The sequence below is a fragment of the Lipotes vexillifer genome, unplaced genomic scaffold (assembly GCF_000442215.2).
Source record: "Lipotes vexillifer unplaced genomic scaffold, Lipotes_vexillifer_v1.1 scaffold477, whole genome shotgun sequence".
NCBI classification, from domain to species: Eukaryota; Metazoa; Chordata; class Mammalia; order Artiodactyla; family Lipotidae; genus Lipotes; species Lipotes vexillifer.
In genome coordinates this window covers 4,829,433-4,852,996 of record NW_006770652.1, presented here as the reverse complement: position 1 = coordinate 4,852,996, position 23,564 = coordinate 4,829,433, and the positions used below count along the sequence as shown (strand labels likewise).

The following is a 23,564-nucleotide window of genomic DNA, read 5'->3' as shown; positions in this document are numbered from 1 at the left end:
TTCCTGCTCCAGGACAAATTATCTCACAAATAAATCTTCAGGAAAAAAAGAAAAAAACATTGATCAACATTGAATATTCTGAAAGTATCCTGCCAATTATACTCAAATAGCTTTTGTAGTGAATAATATCATTAATAAAAAGACATAAGATATGCTGGAACTCTTCAGAAAGTAATTTCAACACTCTTTTTGTTTTTTTGCGGTACGCCGGCCTCTCACTGTTGTGGCCTCTTCCGTTGCAGAGCACAAGCTCCGGACGCCCAGGCTCAGAGGCCTTGGCTCACGGGCCCAGCCGCTCTGCGGCATGTGGGATCCTCCCGGAGCGGGGCACAAATCCGCATCCCCTGCATCGGCAGGCGGACTCTCAACCACTGCGCCACCAGGGAAGCCCTTCAACCCTTTTTTCACTTTATTCTTGGTTTTTTGAATCGTATCTTCCACATTGATCGTAACCACTATATATTAAACATAGGTCTTAGCAAAATTGTTTTAGGTAGAGAAACAAATTTCAATTCAAAACAATTGTTTTCTGTACTGAAAAAACTTAAACATAGTTTTCCTAATGCAATATATTCATTTTAAAAGGTTATTTGCAAATCACAATGTTACATGTAAAATCACACTTTGCATATTTTATATTATGATTTCACGGATATATCCTCATTAACAACAAATTTACTTCAAAATACTTATTTTAAAATGTACTTTACAAACAAATAATTAACATTTTAAGCTGACTCCTAAACTGGATGTCAAGAGATGAACCTTAAAGAAAATGGGGAAAAATGATTAAAGTAGATAAACATTAAAGTAGTCTATAAAAAGATAATGAGTATCTGAGCCCATAGTAGTACCAAAATGCTAGCTAATTATACTTGAAACCCTTGGGTTATCTTCATTTAATTTTTTCCATACTATTTGGGCAGTAAGAAGAATTGCACTCCGACCTCCACCAAAAAGGTCTGATTTTCAGTTCTAAAGCATTATTGTCTTAAATAAGGGGAAATGGTATTCTCATTGTTTCTAAGGGATTCACACATAGAATATATCTCACTAGTGTGTGATTTAACAATATGCCACTTGGTTTATTGCTACCTTCTTGCCCTTAGTTCTTCTCTCCATGGGCTTTTCTCTGTGTTTCTTTTTTCTATACTTAAGGTGCCAAGACGACAATATTTTTCTGTTCTGCCCAAGCAGAATGAGAGTGGGTGCCTTGTAACAATCTATGACTACCAATTTTCCTCTAAATGAATGCAGGGAATATTTTAAAACATCCCCATGATCTAGAGATGATACTCAGAAAACCAAGCATGAACAAAATGCCTGTGCCATACAGAAGAGAACGATGTGATATGTAGGATATTCAGGAGACCAGGCATAAATCACCATTCCTTAATCTCAATTCAAGCCAGATATGATTTTCTCTCATTTTAAATGTATTCTAGTCAAAGTAAATTTTAAAAATTAAACCAATTTTTTAAATGCTGGGTACTTTTCTCCTTTTCAATAACATTTTTGGACACTTTCATACATTAATATTCAAATCTTACCCACTTTTCAACTAAAATGAACTCTCACTTTCCACGTTGTCCTACACACAGAGAAAACAAGGACTTTTTACTTGCTTGTAATTCAACCTGTCTGACTTCTTGCCTATGTTTATTTATTACAGTAGTAATTCTTAACTGGTAAACTTTTCAGTGGGTTTTAGATGCATATACTTCTGTGATAAAGTTTGGGTTCTAAAAAAATATACTTGATTAACAGTATACAAGTTTTTGAAAGATAATGAAGCCAAATGCATCTTAATATATTAAGATAATGCTAGCTGCTATCAACAAATAATTCCCAAAATTTCAATGACTTAATATGTTTTCTTTCTTCTTCACAGAAATGTTCCTAAATAACAGATTCCCTACAAATGGTAATTTAATCTCCCCATGTCTATGGTTCTGTCACTGACAAAGCACTTAATGTTTCTCTTACAAGCAAAAGAAGAAAGAGATGGCAGACAGAGCCCATCTACTTCTTAACCATCTTGGCCAGGAAGTGATACACATTACTTTCATGCACAAATCACTGATGAAAAGTAACCTACTTGGGCTTCCCTGGTGGCGCAGTGGTTGAGAGTCTGCCTGCCGATGCAGGGGACCGGGGTTCGTACCCTGGTCTGGGAAGATCCCACATGCCGCGGAGCGGCTGGGCCTGTGAGCCATGGCCGCTGAGCCTGCACGTCCGGAGCCTGTGCTCTGCAGCGGGAGAGGCCACAATAGTGAGAGGCCTGCGTACCGCAAAAAAAAAAAAAAAAAAAAAAAAAACCCAAAAAAAAAAAAAAAAAAAGTAACCTACTTGAACTTTGTTTACTGTCCAGGGAAATCATAATACAAATTAAACTGCTGAATCTGAAAAAACTTATTTCATATCGACTGTTTTATTTGACAGGTATTTCACGGGAGGATATAATAGCAAAAAGAGGCTTTTACGAATTGCATCAACCCCATACAAGCAAGGGAAAAGGCTCCCTGGGGGAGCAGGGGCTGGCTACTAGGTAGTAGCTTACCTAGGCTACTAGGTAAGAAGAAGAACAAATTTTGGTGGGTCGTTAGATACCACTGCCATGCCTGCACAGGATGTTTAAAAAGTCAAAAATAACTTAAAAGTAAAATTACAGAACACCAAAGATAAGGAGAAACTACTAAAAACAACCAAGGATAAAAGACTATCTACAAAATATCAATAAATGAACTAACATTAGACACCTCATAAACAACAATAGAGATTTAAAGACAATGAAATAATATTTTCAAGGAAAATAACTGTTACAGAATTTTATGTAACAATGAAATGTCATTCACAAATTAGGGTGTAACAAAAATTATCAGAAAAAACAAAAATTAAGGAAGTTTATACTACAGAGTTAATAAAGACTGTAATATAGGAAGTAAACTGAACACATGAGAAAGGAGAGAAGGCAAGAAGTAAAATGAAATAAAATTCGTAAATATGTGAGTATATCATAATAAGAAATGAAATAACAACAATAACATTTTGGGGAATTTAAGTACAAACTAGAACTAAATATTAAATAATTGTGGGTACATGGAGTAAGAGCAAAAACATGGTAAACTCTGTATAATGTTGGCTCTTTAGGGAAGGAGAAGGAAGGAAAACATGACAGAGAAGTTGAGCCTTATCTTTATTTGTCACCCCACCCCCAATGTAAAAGATCTGAAGTAAATATGTCATAATGAAACTGGTGGAGTTCAGAACACGCTATCCCAAAATACGACACCTTGATATATTCAATATTTTAAGCTAAAGGAACTTGAGGAAAGGCACATGTGAGAAGGACTCTCTGACCTCCTCCTTCTTGCACAAAGCAGATCAAAAGACCCTCTTGTCAGAAGGGCCCTCTCCGTATCCCGAGGAAAGGCGCATCCTTATCTCTGAAGACAGAGGGATGCCAAGAGGAATCCAAATTAACCAAGAGGAATCCAAATTAACAGGTTTTGCTAAGCTTCCCCTAGTTTACTACCTTTATGGCACACCTTTTTGTCCTATCATGTTTTTCCATGACTTTACTTCACGAATCCTAGTATAAAAACACTCAGATATAACTGTTTCTTTGGGTCTTTATGAAGGCTCCCATGTCATGTAAAATTATGTTAAATAAGTCCATATGGTTTTCTCTTGTTAGTCTGCCTTTTGTCAGTTCAATTTAAGGGCCCCAGCCAGAGAACACATCATGGTAGTAGGGAAAACAATTTTTTCCTCCCCTACAAAATCATTTGTTAAATCTTGATACTACATCTATTAATTTTGTGTTTGCTCTATTTAATTACAGGAAATGCAATTAAAATATGTGATAAGGGAAGTTTCAAAATCAATGGAGAAGGAATTATCTAAACCTTATACAGAAATTATGTTTTTTAAAAAATAAAACTGCCAAATGCTAACACAAATTATAGCTAGATTGAAAAATCTAAACATTCTTTCAAAAAGGAAACCTTAAAAAAACATAAAAATGGATGAGTGAACTATTTCTCGTATTTCAGGAGAATGGACACCCTTTGCATGAAAGTAATCACAAAGGAACTGATGAAGAGATTTCTCCACATAACTATAGCTACTAGTTATTGAATATTACTATATTCTAGGTGCTGTGCTTCATTTAATCTTTATATAGCCCTGTTGAGATACTTTAATTAACTGTAATTTAGAGATTTTTAAAAGAGGCACAAAGAAATTATATAGTTGACCCAATCCAAACTACTAGTAAAGAATAAAAGACACCATTTGAAGTGGCTTCTTAGTTCACAAAGATAGCAAAAATTGACATGTCCTTTCTTCCAACATATCCCTTTAACTGATCTGATGTTAAAAAACACCTAAATAAAGTGGGGGAATGGAATTCCTTCCTCTAAATTTCTGAAACTTGAAGGGTGAGAAATTAAGCATAATGAGTGCTGAACGTGAGCAATACAGAGGCAAAACTAAAGAGTGTTTCTCAAAGTTCTCTGATAAGTATTACCTGATTAGTCTATTAGAAATACCTATAACTTGGAATCCAACTAAATCATTAAGAATAAAAATTAATAGACAAGAAGCCTGTTAATCTGAATAGTGAACAAATATCCCCAGTATTCTCATTAGCAAGAAATTTGGAAAACATTGCCCTAAATGGCGTTTCCTAATATTGTGGAAACAAAACACTCTCCTGGATTCTTGTTAAAAATACAATAGATTGAAGCACATAAAAATGCTGTTTTCATAGACTAAAAACAGCTAAATACTGCCAACTTCATAAGGTTCAACCTCATATATTCCTTTGCCCCACTGGATTTACTGCATCAGACTCTGCAGGAAAGAGAACATTATTAACAAGTGAAGTACAAGGGATTTTCATAATAAACAAAATTTGAGAAAAAAAATGATCATAAGGAGGAAATTAAGAGCTCAAGATATTAAAATTCTCGAAGTTACACCAGTTCTTGTTCTAGATAAGTGAGACTGGCAAACCTCAGTTCAAATCTAATCTGGAGCTTGATTTTTATTGAATTTCTATTGAAACACAGCAGTACTCATTCACAAATTGTTTATAGCTGCTTTCTCTCTATAAAGGCAGAGTTAAACAGTTGCAACAGTGAGCCTAAAATATTTACTATCTATCCTATTTGGAAAAGATTTTCCAAACTTCCCTTAAGGCAATAAAAAAATAAAACAACAAAGACTTGTAAATGATAAACCAATAGAGGACATAAAATGAAATAATTAAAAGAATCCAAAAGTCGGCAGAAAAAGAAAACGAAGAATACGTGAAACAGATAGAAAACAAATAGCAAGATAGTACCTTTAAAACTCCCCAATACTGACAATCACATTAAATGTAAAGAGTTTTAAAAGTATAATGAAAAGGCAGTGATTAGATAAAAGGAGTAAGAGTTAACTACATGCTTTCTACAAGAATCCTGTTTTAAACATAAAGATACAAATAAGTTAAAAGTATGAGGATAGGAGAAAATATACCATTCTAATGATAATCAAAAGAAAGGTGAAGAAACTATATTAATATCATATGAAGTAGATTTCATAGCAAATAATATTATGAGAGAAAGAGGTGGGCATTTCATAGTGTTAAAGGTAAAATTATGTGAAGAAGACATAATAATCCTAAATGTTTATACACCAAACAGAAGTGTTTCAAATTGCTGGGGGTCAAAACAAAACAAAACAAAAAAAACAGAACTCCAAGGGGAACCAGTCAAATGCATAAGTATAGTCAGACATTTTAACACATGCCTCTCAATAACTGGTAGACAAATAGAACAAAAATCTGTAACAACATGGAAGACTTGAACAACATGACCAAAAAACTTGATCTAAATGATATTTATTAAGAACTCCACCAACAGAAGAATGAACATTCTTTTCAAGTAGACAAAGAACATTTACCAATACAGACTGTATTATGGGCCATAAAACAAATCTCAGAAAAGTATTTAAATCATATGAAGTATAGGCTCTGTCTACACTACAATGAGATTAGAAATCAGTAAAAGAAGTACATCTGGAAAACCAAGGAATATCTGAAAACTAAATAACACATTTCTAAATAATCCAAGGGTAAAAAAAGAAATTAACAGAGAAATTTAAAAGTATTTTTTCTCATTGAAAATGAAAATGACATTTGAAACTGTGAGACACATATCTAAAGTAGTACTTAGAAAAAATTTTACATCACTAAATAGGTTATTTATAGAAGAAAGGTTTCAATCAATGACCTAAGCTTCTACTTTAAGACACTAGAATAAGTGCAAATTAAAACCCAAATTAAAATTAAGCTAAAGAAATAAAATAATAAAGGTCAGAGTAGAAATCAGTGATGTAGAAATCAGAAAAAAGAAAATCAATGAAGTCAAAAGCTGACTCTTTGAATTGATAAAAAAATTATAAACCTCTACAAAATTAACAAGGAAAAAAGAAGACACAGATTACTAATATCTGGAATAAAATAAGAGACATCACTAAAGTTTCATGAAAAAATTACACACACATACATATACATACACATATATATGCATATATATGTATATAATATATATTTGTTTGACAAAATCCAACATCTATTCCTGGAATAAAAACTCAGAGTACGAAGAAAAATACTCAGCCTAATAAATGGCTTTCACAAGGATGTCTATAGCTAACTTTATATCTAATGATTAAAAACTGAATGTTTTCTTCCCATGGTCAAAAAAAAAAAAAGGCAAAGATATCCTTCTACTTTAACATTTACTAGAGGTTCAGCCAGTTCAATAAGTTAAGAAAAAGAAACAAAAGGCACCAAGATTAACTGGAAGATGCAACAATGCCTCTACTCTCAGACAACAACTATGTAGAAAATCCCATGGACTCTGCAAAAAAAGGTGCTTAAACTAATAATGGATTTTAGTATCATTACAGAATACAAGACCTATACACAACAATCAACTGTATTTCTATGTACTAGCAACAGGCATTGGGTAATTAAAATTAAAAAAATAAATAAATGTCAAACTAGCATTAAAGAAATATGAAATACATTGAGATAAATTTTACCAAAAAAAAATGTGCTAGACCTGAACAGTGAAAAATTTTAAACTGGGAAATTTAAAAAGACCTAACTAATTGGGAGATTGGGATTGACATATATACACTAATATGTACAAAATTGATAACTAGTAAGAACCTGCTGTATAAAAAATAAATAAAATAAAATTTAAAAAGGAAAAAAAAAAGACCTAAGTGGAGCAATAAACTGTGTTCTAAGGTAAAAAGACTAAGTATTGTAAAGTGGTCAATTGCATCTAAATAGATTCAACACAATCCTAATCAATATCTGTGATACAATAAGTGTATATTAGGTCTTTACCCCCAGTTCCCAGCACAAGGCTTCTAAAACCCTTGGAATTTCCAGAGTAAAAGGAGTGAAAGGAGTACCTTTTGTTATACACAACAATACCCTTTCAACCATACATGAGTTTATGCTAATGAGGAGACTCTTGGTAGGCCCCTAGATAGCTTCAGGATGGGGGCTGATTGTCAGAGGACCAAATCATGTGACTGGAGGGTTGGAACATTCAGCCTCACCCTCTTCCCCAACTTCTAGGGAAGGGAGAGGTGCTGAAGACTGAGTTAATCAACAATGGCCAGTGATTTAATCAATCATACCCGTGTAATGAAACCTCCATCAAAACCCCTAAACAACAGGATTCAGAGAGCTTCCAAGTTAGTGAACACATCAAGGTGCTGGGAGAGTGACATACCCAGAGAAGGTATGAATGCTTCACAGTGCCCCTTCTCATCCTTACTTTGCCCTATGCATCTCTTCCATTTGGCTGTTCCTAAGTTTCATCCTTTATAATAAATTGGCAATAGTAAGTAAAGCATATTCCTGAGTTGTGTGAGCCATTCTAATAGATTATCAAACCTCGGGAGGCATTTGTGGAAACCCTGATTTATAGCCAGTTGGTCAGAAATACAGGAGGCCTAGGACTTGGGACTGGCATTTGAAGTAGGGTAGTCTTATGGAACTGAGCCCTTAACCAGTGGGCTCTGCACTAACTCTGGGTAGTGTCAGAATTAAATTGACTTTAAGACATCCAGTTGGTGTCCACATAGAACTGGAGAATTGCTTGGCGTTAAAACCCACATATTTGGTGTCAAGAGTATTTGGTTGTGAGTAAACACAGTTCAAAACATCCCAGCATGCTTTGCTGTAGAAATTGACAGGCTGATTATAAAAATTACATGGAAATATGAATGACCTAGAATAGCCAAAACAACTTTGAAATATAAGAACAATATTGCAGGACTTCAAGACTTATTAAATATCTACAGTAAATAAACAGTATAGTACTGGAGCTGAGATAGACAAATAGATAAATGGAACTGGTAGAGAGTCAAGTAATAAACCCACACATACATGATTGATTTTTTGATGAAGGTACAAAGGAAATTTACTGGTAAAAGAAGAGTCTTTTTAGCAATTAAGACTATAATGCTTAGATATCCATATGCAAAAAAAGGGAACTTCAATCCATATCTGGAACCATATATAAAAATCAATGGAATACTTTGAATCACTTATAAACCTGAAATTATGAACTAAAACTTTAAAAATTAAACATAGAAGAAAATATTTTTGATTTTGGGTTAGGTTAAGACTTCTTACATATAACACCAAAAGAATGACCCATAGAAAGAAAACTGAAAAACTGCATTTCATATCATTTAAAATTTCTGCTCTTGTAAATACATTAGAAGAAAAGACAAGCCATAGACTATGGTAAAGTATTTGAACATCAAATATCTGAGGAAAGATTTATATCCAGAATATGTAAAGAACTCTTAAAATTCAACCGTAATAAAACAAACAATAACAACAAATTGGGACAAATGTCCCTTCTCTAGTTAATATCTTTTAATAGCACCCAATTTCCTGTCAGATCATGCGGCAGACAAGACCCTTTATAATCCTTTCTATGGCATAAAATTATCTTTCATTTGGCAGTCTCAAATAGCCTCACCCCTTGTCAAACATCTATATTACACTCTCTCATCTAAAGGATTTTGAATGTGCTATTCCACATACCTCTCTCATGCTCAATTCTCAGGTCTGACGTCACTAAAATCTATGAATGCTCAGAGAACTCATTATTAGTCCAGCAAGTCTTCCCTTACTCAAAATGAAGGAGTTATATACTCCTTTAATGTACTCTCATGTAACTTTTTATTTCATCATGACTTACCACACTACTTTGTAATTATGTCATCTGTCTTCCTTACTTACTAGAAGGACTGTCTTGCTCACTTTATATTCATATAATCCAGCAGAGTGCCAGTCATATAAAAGGCCCTCATTGAATAAGGAAGAGAGAGACAGGGACAAAGTGTTGATCTAGCATTCATAAAAGTTGCCCCAGGACAAATGTTCAAAAATTTAAAGGCTGATGATATTTTTATACCACACACATGACAAAACATGAACTACAAATAAGTAGCCTTCCTCCTGTAGACTAGAAATCAGAAAATGTGAATCCAAGCCCTGATTCTGAGAGTAGCCAGACAACTGATCTTGGCCAAGAATAACAAAGTTGATAATAATGTAGCTAATATCAACAGCTACCTAGAATGTGCCAAGTTCTATCCTAAGAACTATGCAAATCTGATGTCATATAATACTCATAACAATCCTATGAGGTAGGAATTACATTTTATAGATGAGAAAAATAAGGCACAGAGATGTTAAGGGACATTCCACAGAAACATAGCTAAGTGACAAAGCCAGGGATAATTCAGGCAGTCTGACTCCAGTGCACAGACTTGTAACTACTCTTTAGTGTTAACTTGCTTTTCCCTTAAATTCTTAATTTGAAAAGAACAAAAAAAAAAAACGAGAGCAAGAGAAAAAAAGAGACACATATACACATGAAAGGTTGAACTAAATTATTCTAAGGAATCATTCAGGTATTATTTTAAATTAAATTTACTTCTTTCAAATTTCAAATGACATCTCAAGAAATATGATTTGAAAAACGTGTGAGATACCACTTCTACACTTTACATGATTTTTACCTAATAATCATATTCCCTTTAAGTGTTTAGTTTTTTAAATAGTATTTCATCACACTGAATTGCTTATGATCCTCTAAATGTCCTGTGGTAGTCTTGAGTGCTCTTCACCAAATATTTCTCAGCTGATGAACATGGGATGTCTTTCCATTTATTTAGGTTAGTTTTCATTTCTTTCAGCAATGTTTTGTCATTTTTGGTATACAAGTCTTTCTGTTCCTTTGTTAAATTGATTCCACGGTATTTTATTCTTTAATATGCTATTGCAAATAGCAAATACGTAGTCATACCCACTGTTAAAGATTCAATGGGTTAAAGTGCCTCCAAGCAAAGTGCCAATAAGGCTGTGACTGTCCTGGACATCCTTTCATTTGGACCAAAGGGTTTGGGGAAAAAAGACCAACTGGGATTTCCTCAACCCAGGTTTGATAAAAAAGTTATCTTTAATCAGAAAGAGAGAGACACAGACAGATAGGCAATCATGAGGGTGGAAAGCATATAAACATATTAAATCTAGAACATAGGTCGCTAAAATAACAATGGGTCTGCATCTGACAAATGGAGCTGTTTGCAATCAAACAGATAAAAAGCCAAAAGAATCATTATCCTGAACTGTGACTATTTGCTACCCTAAAATGTCCCAGGGCTCCTGAATTTATATAGACAGGGAGCTGGCCGAGAAACGGTATAATCTCCAATACTCACATTAGGTACAGCCAAAAAAAAGATATTGAAAAATTTTAACCCTACAAGATCATAAAGAACAATGGGCTAGAGACACTGGCCCTAAACTCTGAAAAGTAAATCACAGTAAATCCACTCACAGTAAATCACAGTAACTCAAAGAGCAATCCTACCCCCACAGCAGAGATCCTTACTGAATCTGTTCACTGAGATTTTAGAATTGCTACATACTAACGATAACTGTGTATCTTTGATTCTTCATCTTTCCTACTGAGAACATTAACAGTACATACCCAACCTTTATCTTGCCACTATATACTAAATATGTTGGGGATAAACAACATACATTTCAGTTTCTGGCACTTCAGGTCAAAAGGGACTATATATATGGAACTGATGATATAGAGAATGCAACACATTCTCACCTGTCACTCAACGATCCTGGACTGCTGAGCTTGAGGCTATAGCTGGATAGAACTTAAATCTCCCATGTGGGCAGGTAAGCAAATTTGCCTGAGACATGGAGACTGGGAATATTTGGTGAACAAAAGAGCAGACCGTGGTATATTAGTTCTGCTTACCAAATTATTTCCTGTGCTCTCCCTTCCAGATTCATAGCAGGATCTTAATTCCTGGCCCCATTATGACTGTGTGGGGCACTGTAGATACAAATTGGGACTGGAAGTGTCACTTCCAGTCCAGAATGCTGACTTACCAGTAGGAAATCTGATGGGGCTTTTTTTCACTCTACAAGATAACAGGTAATGTTCCAACAGGAACTACACTATCAGGCTACTTCCTAGGGTGAGAACATCATGAGACTGAGCCCCGAAAGAATTCTCAATGTACATGGAGAATTAGTAAGACATAAACCGTTGCTGTCTGAAGCCAGAGAGTTTAGGGCATAACCTAGCCTGGCTTAGCTAATTCATGCCTTATGCTCTTTCACAATTCTATGACCTATTCTTTGTGAGTTTTCTGTCCATTAACGTAGTCATATACTTCATATCTCTGACACCCTGGTATTTCACCACCCAAAAGAGTATAATTGTTACATCAAATTTATAAAATTTCCTGTGTATTTCCTCTTCCAAGCCATTTATTAAAAAGACAGTGAGGAGGGCTCACCCAAGGGGTAGTTCCCAAAACTTCTGCTGCCAGTGTCCATGTCCGTTAGTGAGCCACTGCTGCCCCCTGGCTCTGCAAGAGACCCTCCAGCAGTAGCAGGACACAGCAGGCCAGGAAAGATACAGGGCTATCATCATAGCCTATTAACGAGGGGCCATGGGCTTTATTTTAATGAATGACATCACACATGAAGAATCCTTCAGTGCAGTACAGGATTGCCAGGTGTCAGGGCTGTTCCTCTGAGGTGGGAGAGCCAAGTTCAGGACACTGGTCCACAAGAGACCTACCAGCTCCATATAATATGAAACGGCGAAAATCTCCCAGAGATCTCCATCTCAACACCAAGACCCAGCTCCACTCAAAGACCAGCAAGATACAGTGTTGGACACCCTATGCCAAACAACTAGCAAGGAAGGAACACAACACCCTCGATTAGCAGAGAGGCTACCTAAAATCATAATAAGGCCACAGACACCCCAAAACACACCTCCACACGTGGACTGGCCCACCAGAAAGACAAGATCCAGCCTCATCCACCAGAACACAGGCACTAGTCCCCTACACCAGGAAGTCTACACAAGCCACTGAAACCCCTTAACCACTGGGGACAGACACCAAAAACAATGGGAACTACAAACCAGCAGCCTGCAAAAAGGAGACCCCAATCACAGTAAGTTAAGCAAAATGAGAAGATGGAGAAACACACAGCAGATGAAGGAGCAAGATAAAAACTTACCAGACTTAACAAATGAGGAGGAAATAGGCAGTCTACCTGAAAAACAATTCAGAGTGATGATAGTAAAGATGATCCAAAATCTTGGAAATAGAATGGAGAAAATACAAGAAACATTTAACAAGGACCTAGAAGAACTAAAGAGCTAACAAACAGTGATGGACGACACAATAAATGAAATCAAAAATTCTCTAGAAGGGATCAATAGCAGAATAACGAGTAAGTGACCTGGAAGATAAAATAGTGGAAATAACTACTGCAGAGAAGAAAAAAGAATGAAAAGAATTGATGACAGTCTCAGGACCTCTGGGACAACATTAAATGCACCAACATTCGAATTATAGGGGTCCAAGAAGAAGAAGAGAAAAAGAAAGGGACTGGGAAACTATTTGAAGGGATTGTAGTTGAAAACTTCCCTAATATGAGGAAGGAAATAGTTAATCAAGTCCAGGAAGCACAGAGAGTCCCATACAGGATAAATCCAAGGAGAAACACGCAAAGACACATATTATTCAAACGATCAAAAACTAAATACAAAGAAAACATATTAAAAGCAGCAAGGGAAAAACAACAAATAAAACAGAGGGGAATCCCCATAAGGTTAACAGCTGATCTTTCAGCAGAAACTCTGCAAGCCAGAAGGAAATGGCAGTACATATTTAAAGTGATGAAAGGGAAAATCCTACAACCAAGATTACTCTACTTAGCAAGGATCTCATTCAGATTTGATGGAGAAATTAAAACATTTACAGACAAGCAAAAGCTAAGAGAATTCAGCATCACCAAACCAGCCTTACAACAAATGCTAAAGGAATTTCTCTAGGCAGGAAACACAAGAGAAAGAAGAGACATACAATAACAAACCTAAAACAATTAAGAAAATGGTAACAGAAACATACATATCGATAATTACCTTAAATGTAAATGGATTAAATGCTCCAACCAAAACACATAGACTGGCTGAATGGATACAAATACAAGACCCATATATATGCTGTCTACAAGAGACCCACTTCGGACTTAGGGACACATACAGACTGAAAGTGAGGGGATGTCTCATATCAGATAAAATAGACTTTAAAAAAAAGACTATTACAAGAGACAAAGAAGGACACTACATACAAAAGAAAGCTGGAGTAGCAATTCTCATATCAGACAAAATAGACTTTAAAATAAAGACTATTACAAGAGACAAAGAAGGACACTACATAATGATCAAGGGATCAATCCAAGAAGAAGATATAACAGTTGTAAATATTTATGCACCCAACATAGGAGCACCTCAATACATAAGGCAAACACTAACAGCCGTAAAAGGGGAAATTGACAGTAACACAATCATAGTAGGGGACTTTAACACCCCATTTCCACCACTGAACAGATCATCCAAAATAAAAATAAATAAGGAAACACAAGCTTTAAATGATACATTAAACAAGATGGACTTAATTGATATTTATAGGACATTCCATCCAAAAACAACAGAATACACATTCTTCTCAAGTGCTCAAGGAATATTCTCCAAGATAGATCATATCATGGGTCACAAATCAAGCCTTGGTAAATTTAAGAAAATTGAAATCATATCAAGTATCTTTTCTGACCACAATGCAATAAGACTAGATATCAATTACAGGAAAAACTCTGTAAAAAATACAAATGGAAGCTAAACAATACACTACTTAATAATCAAGAGACCACTGAAGAAATCGAACAGGAAATCAAAAAATACCTAGAAACAAATGACAATGAAAACACGACAACCCAAAACCTATGGGATGCAGCAAAAGCAGTTCTAAGTGGGAAGGTTATAGCAACACAATCCTACCTTAAGAAACGAGAAACATCTCAGATAAACAAGCTAAGCTTACACCTAAAGCTATTAGAGAAGGAAGGACAAGAAAACACCAAAGTTAGCATAAGTAAAGAAATCATAAAAATCAGATCAGAAATAAATGAAACAGAAATGAAGGAAACGATAGCAAAGATCAATAAAACTAAAAGTTAGTTCTTTGAGAAGATAAACAAAATTGATAAACCATTAGCCAGACTCATCAAGAAAAAAAGGGAGAAGACTCAAATCAATAGAATTAGAAATGAAAAAAGAGAAGTAGCAACTGACACTGCAGAAACACAAAGGATCATGACAGACTACTACAAGCAACTATATGCTAATAAAATGGACAACCTGGAAGAAATGGACAAATTCTTAGAAATGTACAACCTTCCAAGACTGAACCAGGAAGAAATAGAAAATATGAACAGACAAATCACAAGCACTGAAATTGAAACTGTGATTAAAAATCTTCCAACAAACCAAAGCCCAGGACCAGATGGCTTCACAGGCGAATTCTATCAAACATTTAGTGAAGAGCTAACACCTATCCTTCTCAAACTCTTCCAAAATATAGCAGGGGGAGGAACACTCCCAAACTCATTCTATGAAGCCACCATCACCCTGATACCAAAACCAGACAAAGATGTCACAAAGAAAGAAAACTACAGGCCAATATCACTGATGAACATAGATGCAAAAATCCTTAATGAAATACTAGCAAACAGAATCCAACAACACATTAAAAGGATCATACACCATGATCAAGTGGGGTTTATTCCAGGAATACAAGGATTCTTCAATATATGCAAATCAATCAGTGTGATACATCATATTAACAAATTGAAGGAGAAAAAGCATATGATCACCTCAATAGATGCAGAGAAGCTTTCGACAAAATTCAACACCCATTTATGATAAAACCCCTCCAGAAAGTAGGCATAGAGGGACCTTTCCTCAACATAACAAAGGCTGCATATGACAAACTCACAGCCAACATGGTCCTCAATGGTGAAAAACTGAAACCATTTCCACTAAGATCAGGAACAACAAGGTTGCCCACTCTCACCAGTATTATTCAACATAGTTTTGGAAGTTTTAGCCACAGCAATTGCAGAAGAAAAAGAAATAAAAGGAATCCAAATCAGAAAAGAAGTAAAACTGTCACTGTTTGCAGGTGACATGATACTATACATAGAGAATCCTAAAGATGCTACCACAAAACTACTAGAGCTAATCAATGAATCTGGTAAAGTAGCAGGATACAAAATTAATGCACAGAAATCTCTTGCATTCTTATACACTAATGATGAAAAACCCGAAAGTGAGATTAAGAGAACACTCCCATTTCCCATTGCAACAAAAGGAATAAAATACTAAGGAATAAACCTACCTAAGGAGACAAAAGACCTGTATGCAGAAAATTATAAGACACTGATGAAAGAAATTAAAAACGATACAAATAGGTGGAGAGATATAGCATGTTATTGGATTGGAAGAATCAACATTGTGAAAATGACTCTACTACCTAAAGCAATCTACAGATTCAATGCAATCCCTATCAAACTACCACTGGCATTTTTCACTGGAACAAAAAATTTCACAATTTGTATGGAAACACAAAACACCCTGAGTAGGCAAAGCAATCTTGAGAAAGAAAAATGGAGCTGGAGGAATCAGTCTCCCTGACTTCAGACTATACTACAAAGCTACAGTAATTAACGCAGTATGGTACTGGCACAAAAGCAGAAATATAGATCAATGGAACATGATACAAAGCCCAGCGATAAACCCATGCACATACGGTTACTTTATCTTTGATAAAGGAGGTAAGACTATACCGTGGAGAGAAGACAGCCTCTGCAATAAGTGGTGCTGGGAAAACTGGACAGCTACATGTAAAAGTATGAAATTAGAACACTCCCTAACACCATATAGAAAAATAAACTCTAAATGGATTAAAGACTTAAGTGTAAGGCCAGACACTATCAAACTCTTATAGGAAAACACAGGCAGAACACTCTATGACATAAATCACAACAAGATCCTTTTTGACCCACCTCTTAGATACCTGAAAATAAAAACAAAAATAAACACATGGGACCTAATGAAACTTAAAAACTTTTGCATAGCAAAGGAAACCATAAACAATGTGAAAAGACAACCCTCAGAATGGGAGAAAATATTTGCAAATGAAGCAACTAACAAATGATTAATCTCCAAAATATACAAGTAGCTCATGAAGCTCAATATCAAAAAAACAAACAACCCAGTCCAAAAATGGGCAGAAGACCTAAACAGACATTTGTCCAAAAGAAGATATACAGATTGCCAACAAACAAATGAAAGAATGCTTGACATCATTAATCATTAGAGAAATGCAAATCAAAACTACAATGAGATATCCCCAATCTCAGCAATAGAATGGTATGTTTAGAAATCTCCATTTAAATTCTAGACCTGGGGCTTCCCTGGTGGCGCAGTGGTTGTGAATCTGCCTGCTAATGCAGGGTACACGGGTTCGAGCCCTGGTCTGGGAGGATCCCACATGCTGTGGAGCAACTAGACCCATGAGCCACAACTACTGAGCCTGCGCGTCTGGAGCCTGTCCTCCGCAACAAGAGAGGCCGTGATAGTGAGAGGCCTGTGCACCGCGATGAAGAGTAGCCCCCACTTGCCACAACTAGAGAAAGCCCTTGCACAGAAACGAAGATCCAACACAGCAAAAATAAATAAATTGATTAATAAACTCCTACCCCCAACATCTTCTTTAAAAAAAAAAAAAAAATTCTAGACCTAATTTTGTTTTCCTACTAGTATATTTTCTTCCTGTGATACAAAATAGGTCCTTTGTATAAGGTTGATTTTATTTTCACCTACCAAGTTTTATCTTATTCAAAAGTGTTGCTGGGAACTTCTTGCATTAATTATTCATACTATGACATATACATATATGCTCTTCAATTGACTGTTTAATGTTAATCCAATAATCATGTGTGCAATGCTTTCTAAGACATTAAATGAAGAAAAGAAAAAAATATCACCAGAAAAAATTTTTAAACAGAAACTAATTCCTATAAGCAATGAAAGGTAATTCAAACATAAATACATACTTCAAATTCAAATGTTACTTATAAATCTTGTACCACTAAAAATCATTTCAGATGCCATCATACATTTACAGTAATCTTTTGCCTCTGTTATTTGATAAATAATATGATAACCCAGAAATCAGCATAAGAATTATCATTAATTTGGGGATGATCTACATACTTTAGGCCTTTAGTCCTATATTTAGTCTACCATAAAATTCTGAAACTTTAACATTGAGTTTACATAAGCATATGTTTTTCTCCAAAATACACCAAGGAAAGTAAATGGCATGAAACTGAATAAACAGCTATAGAGTTCTCAGGGGAAAAAAATCAGAAGAAAAGTATAAATATATAATGGATGTGCAATTTTATTACCTGAGTATTTAACAACTCCTCACACTTGTGTGCTTGTTTCTCTATTGCAGAAATGTACTGTTTTTCAATAGCTTCTACTTGTTGCTTAACTGAAGACTGCAGTAGTGCCTAAAAACAAGCAAAAAAGTCATTTGGATCACAGACAAAACTTGGAATCTACTGTTGGCATGAGAAATTTTTTTGACAGTTGTACATATCTGAAATATGATACTATTCTGCATTACAAAATACACATTTGTGAATATTAAAGCAAATTCATATATAACACTACTTTAAGCTTTCGGTTTTAGGTTTTCCTATTGCCAAGACTAGTTTTTTGGCTTAGATGTTCCTTCCACACACCTTCTCGGTAAAAAGGCCAAGTCATAGAAGATGATAAAGAGGGTGAGTAGTTCTGTTAAATATAAATTCAGTTTAGTGAAGACCACACAGGATGAGAAGCATGTGAAAGCTGCTGAAAAAAAAGAGAAGAGCAAAAAACCAGACATATTTCACTGGCTGACAAAACTCCACATCCTCTCGGCACACTGTAATATCCCATGGGCCAAGCATGATCTTCAAGACCACAAATCAAGTAAAAGCAGATGGAAACTCTGAGCAATTTCAAACATAAAAGAGCTGCCCCCCAGGAAGTTCACGCCCCTAATGTGAAAAGGTATAAGGCAAAGTGTGGAAGTCAGAATCTTAAGGCAATATTCATAAAAAGTAATAAAACTTGGGAGACTACACAAACTTAAGTGGATAGTGTAAACGCTGGAAGCTCAGTCAGTTAAATATAAAGATGTTAACACTATTGTAAGGGGAGCCAAATCAACACTGGAAGATATTCCACCCACTCACTTCCTTATTGGAGATGTTTACAATATTATCATCTTTTTTCCTTTACTTTTTTTTTTTCAGGCATTATATGTTATAGTTAACATGTTCCCAGTATTATCTTACATGCTATTTATAAATCCTAAATCATTCTAAAATATGCATTTAACCATATACATAAGAACTCTTTAGCAAATATTCTATTTTTGAAGGTCTATCTGGATAACAAACTACTCATAATCAAAATAGTAAGTTGAAACAGACACATGTCTTATAGAAAACAGACCTTTGGTACATTCGCCAAGAAAAGAAAAAATATGCCAAATCTCTTAAATAATCTCTGCTTTGAAAACAGATTTACTTGGTTGGAAACAACATGCATTAAGAGGCTAAATAAATATGTATGTATTTTTTAAAACTGAGACAAAAATATTTTGAAAACCTCTGAATAAGTCTCAAGTCTTCAAATAATTACCTTTCTTTTGCAAATGTTAAACTGTCTGATGATGCTACTACTTCTATAATTCAATAGTTGTCACTCTGAAGCTGCAAAATTACTAGTAAACTAGTAAAGGAAAATAAACCTCTGACCACAGTTTAACCAAAATATAAAGAACTGCTTAACAGAACTGCTTTAGCCCTTCATTTATACATTATATGTCCTCTAAAGATTCCATAATGATAATTTATAGAAGACACTATAATTTAACCTCTTAAACTGTGACTAGATAATGTAAAGCTCTAATTTACCTTTGGCAAAATACAATACTATTCGTTGGACTTCAGAAAATTTAAAGGATACCACTATGTACAATTATGTTGGGTATATTCATGGCATCTTTTGTAGAGAGAAAAATGCCATTCTTGTGGGGGACTTGGGTTATGGCAGAATTGTTTTGCTTGATGGTAAGAACTGTTTCACTTCTTATTTGCCGTGATTCCAAATAATCCCAGGTTAAATACCCAGTTGTGATTTTCTAGTAAATTATATCATTTGGAGGGACAGGTAAGTTAATGAAATAAAATAATATTTTCTCACCATAATTAAGAAACACAAATGAATAGTATTTTTTCCTCTGGTGATTGATTTGTATACTATATACTCATTTTCTTCCAAACTTCAAGGAGGCCAAGTACCACAGGATAATGACAAGATTTTTTAAACAAAATAATAAGATTTCTTTAAAAAAAATTGGCCTATAATACTGAACTGTGGAATTATTAGTGCCAAAGTCCAAACAAAAGAGGTAATGTTCAAACACCATCTTTAGAACTAGAATATTAATTATGGACATACTTAGCAATACACAATGGTACTAGCTGCATGCTTCTATGGCTTGATCTATCATTATATAACTGGATATTCATTTTCCTATGTAATATACCATAATAACTGCCTTAAAATTTCTTGTGTGCTGTAAGTATAAAAATGAACATTACTCTTAACATTTCCCTGTAATTTTTTTTCCTTTGTAATTGTCTCTACAGATATCAAAGACACAAGGAACCCTTCCCTTGGGCTTATATTGAATACAACACTACAAAAACATACATGAAAGAGTTATTTCTTTTATAAGCTATTTTAAACTATTCTCAAGACAAATAAAGCACTAAGACTCTCAGGGTATGTAGAGGCAGAAAAACAAAGATGTATATAAACATTCCATAACGAAAAAAATGCTACCAAAGGCAGGGAATGTTTTGTTAATTTTCAACAGGTTTAGGTTTTAGCTTCAGTCCTATCAGAGTTTTTCTGTATCATCCCAGGGGATAACTTAACTGAGCTTGAGCAAAACTATTTACCACACTTCTTCAAGAATAACTTTAAAGGTGTGAACAAGATCATAGATTTCTTTAGTACAGGAACTATGTCATCTTTATACTCATCTTTATATATCACACACAGCTTCTTACAGAGTTCTCTGTACATAGCAGACACATGCAATAGCTATTTGGTGAGTGACAATCCTTGTATTAATATTTTAAAATCATAGTATAGGGCTTCCCTGGTGGCGCAGTGGTTGAGAGTCCGCCTGCCGATGCAGGGGCCGCCTGCCGATGCAGGGGACACAGGTTCGTGCCCCGGTCCGGGAAGATCCCACATGCTGTGGAGCAGCTAGGCCCTTGAGCCATGGCCGCTGAGCCTGCGCATCCGGAGCCTGTGCTCCACAATGGGAGAGGCCACAACAGTGAGAGGCCCGCGTACCGCAAAAAGAAAAAAAAAAAAAAAATCATAGTATAAATGATACCAATATTCATTGGAAAGTTCACTGAGCTTCAAATTATAACTACCAAGTTCAGTTACCAAACTTGTTCCTGTTAATCCCTACCAGAGATCTGAATTTTTAAAATTACGCAAAAAAAAAAAAAAAAAAAAAAATCATAGTATAAATGATACCAATATTCATTGGAAAGTTCACTGAGCTTCAAATTATAACTACCAAGTTCAGTTACCAAACTTGTTCCTGTTAATCCCTACCAGAGATCTGAATTTTTAAAATTATTTTAGACTAGAAATGTTCATTCTTTCTACTCTACAAGTATAAATTTTAAGTAAATAAAATACAGTATGAGAAGGACTATAAACTCATTGAAAAAAAAGTATGTTATAAATTCTATAATGATTAGACTCAGAGAAAACAAAGATATTAAGTCAAAAACCACCCCACACCAACCAATACCCATAAGCAGTAGATAGTTTATTTTTAATGGAACTGAATATACACTGGAATTTAAACGAGTAGAGAAGTATAGCTCAAGTGGACTACTGCAAACCAAACTACAATCCACTGTCCCAACAAATCCACAGAATTCTCTTCTCCCTTGAAATAGCCCAATTCTATTAGATCTGATTCTATCCTCATCAAATTTAATTACTTGTCCAGATCTGCTGAGCAGATGTGCCTAAAGAACCAAACGGTCTCTGAAACATTAATATCATGTTGGCATTTAGCACATAACCTTAAAAGAACACTTCATAGCTAATTTTAGGCAGTAATAATTAAAATTATTTTAAAAGTCAATCCTCTAAGTCATGGTTTACAAATGCAGAAAAGTATAAGGCTATGGAGCAAGCTAGAGGCAAAACATATAATAAATATCCCCACTAAAACTGAAGCTCTAGGAGAATAGGAATCTGTGTTTAATTCACTGATTAAACACAGTACTTAATTCCCTGTAGGTACTATTGTACCTACAATAGTACCTAATATATAGGTACTATTATAATTGTAATTGGAATATATGGAATATGTGTTGAATGAACTGAAGAAATGAATCATGATTTCTGTATGTCCAAGCCTTATTACTTGCCTAGTCATAGAGAAACTATTAAAACATTGACGTTAATTATGTCTGTTCACTGTATTCTTAGTTTAGCTTTTTGACTGCAGTAGTACAAATTAATTGTTGTAAAAGGTCATTTGAAATCAAGCACAATTTCATCTTTCTTGGAAAAATATCACAGTTTGCTTTTCAAAAATCTGTTTCAGATCTTTTCCAATTTTTAACTAAAAATAAGCTAAGCAAAACTAAAAGGTATCAGCAAAAGAGTAAGTTAGAACTCTGAAGGGACACTTTTATGTTTTTTCTGGACTAAGTGTTATTTTTGAACAAAATATTACTTCAAATTTTGCAAGGCTTTTTAACTGTTGTTAGCATGTCTTATAATATTCCCTCAAAGTTTCAAACATATAAGCAAGTTTGTTATTCAAAAGGAGAGCCTACTTAATTGATATATGAAAAATGATGAATTTCAGTAATTTCATTGAATCATTCATCCATCTTTTTCCATGAGTTCTACATACCTGTTCTACAGATGAAGAAACAGACACAAAGGTTAAGAAATGAGCCCAAAATCATATGAAAAGACTAAGTGGAACAAAGAACTGGATTCAGGTCCACCCTCTTGGTTCCCTGTTTGTCTTAGCCATTTCAACCTGGTAAAGCAGGTTTCTCTTCATGAACTAATCACTTATTCTATTTTATAGCCACTTAATTATTTGTTAATTCTTCATTTATTCAACTAATATTTACTGAATGCATACTTTATTCCAGACATTGTTCTAGGCACTGGTGATGCAGACTGAACAAAACAGATATGGGCCTGACTCCCCTGAATTTACATTATTGGCAAGCGGATAGGGAAAGTGGGGAAGACAAGGAAGATTGGGAGGTACACAATAAACCATTTTGATGGTGTTATATGCTATAAAGAAAATTTAAAAGGGATAAAAAGGAAAAGAATAATGGAGGAGAAATTTTTCAGAGAGGGAAGTCAAGAGCTCTCTTAAGAAGTCACAAAAGGTGGGAAAAAAAAGTCATATATTAAGCCTGAGGGAAGAAGATTTCCGTCAAAGAAAAGAGTATGAAGTCCTAGCATGGGAAAAAGGCTAATGAGTTCTAGAACTAGAAATAAAGGCCAGTGCAGATCATATGAACCAGGGAATTCCATCAGATCCTATAGCTGCACCAGACTTCCAGAGGACCAGAATTATGTAGAACCATGGAAAGGCATTTTAATTCTATTCAAACATGAAAGTTTCTATAATCTGATACACAGTATCTTCAAACAATGTTGCAAAGTATCAAAAGCACTCAAATGCTATCAAGAATTTCTCCATTAACAGACAATTTGTGAAAAAGAAAATATGTAGCACTGATTTTTGTAGGCTACATATATACAAGTAGGTTAGAAACATAACTAATGCACCACACATGAACATTTTTTATTCAGTAGAATTAAGAGTAATGCGACTATACTCTCTGGTAAGGAAGGAGTTAATCCTAA

The 23,564-nt window shown here is 34.8% G+C and overlaps 1 protein-coding gene across 2 annotated transcripts in view; it reads right to left on the bottom strand.

Annotated features, from left to right (window-relative positions):
- CCDC91 (coiled-coil domain containing 91) overlaps positions 1–23,564 on the bottom strand; it is a 296,434-nt gene that overhangs the window by 145,005 nt on the left and 127,865 nt on the right. For both annotated transcript variants that reach the window (XM_007446299.1, XM_007446300.1), the window contains one exon: positions 17,960–18,067. In XM_007446299.1, coding sequence (XP_007446361.1) covers positions 17,960–18,067 — 108 coding nt within the window. The remainder of the gene's footprint in view (positions 1–17,959; positions 18,068–23,564) is intronic.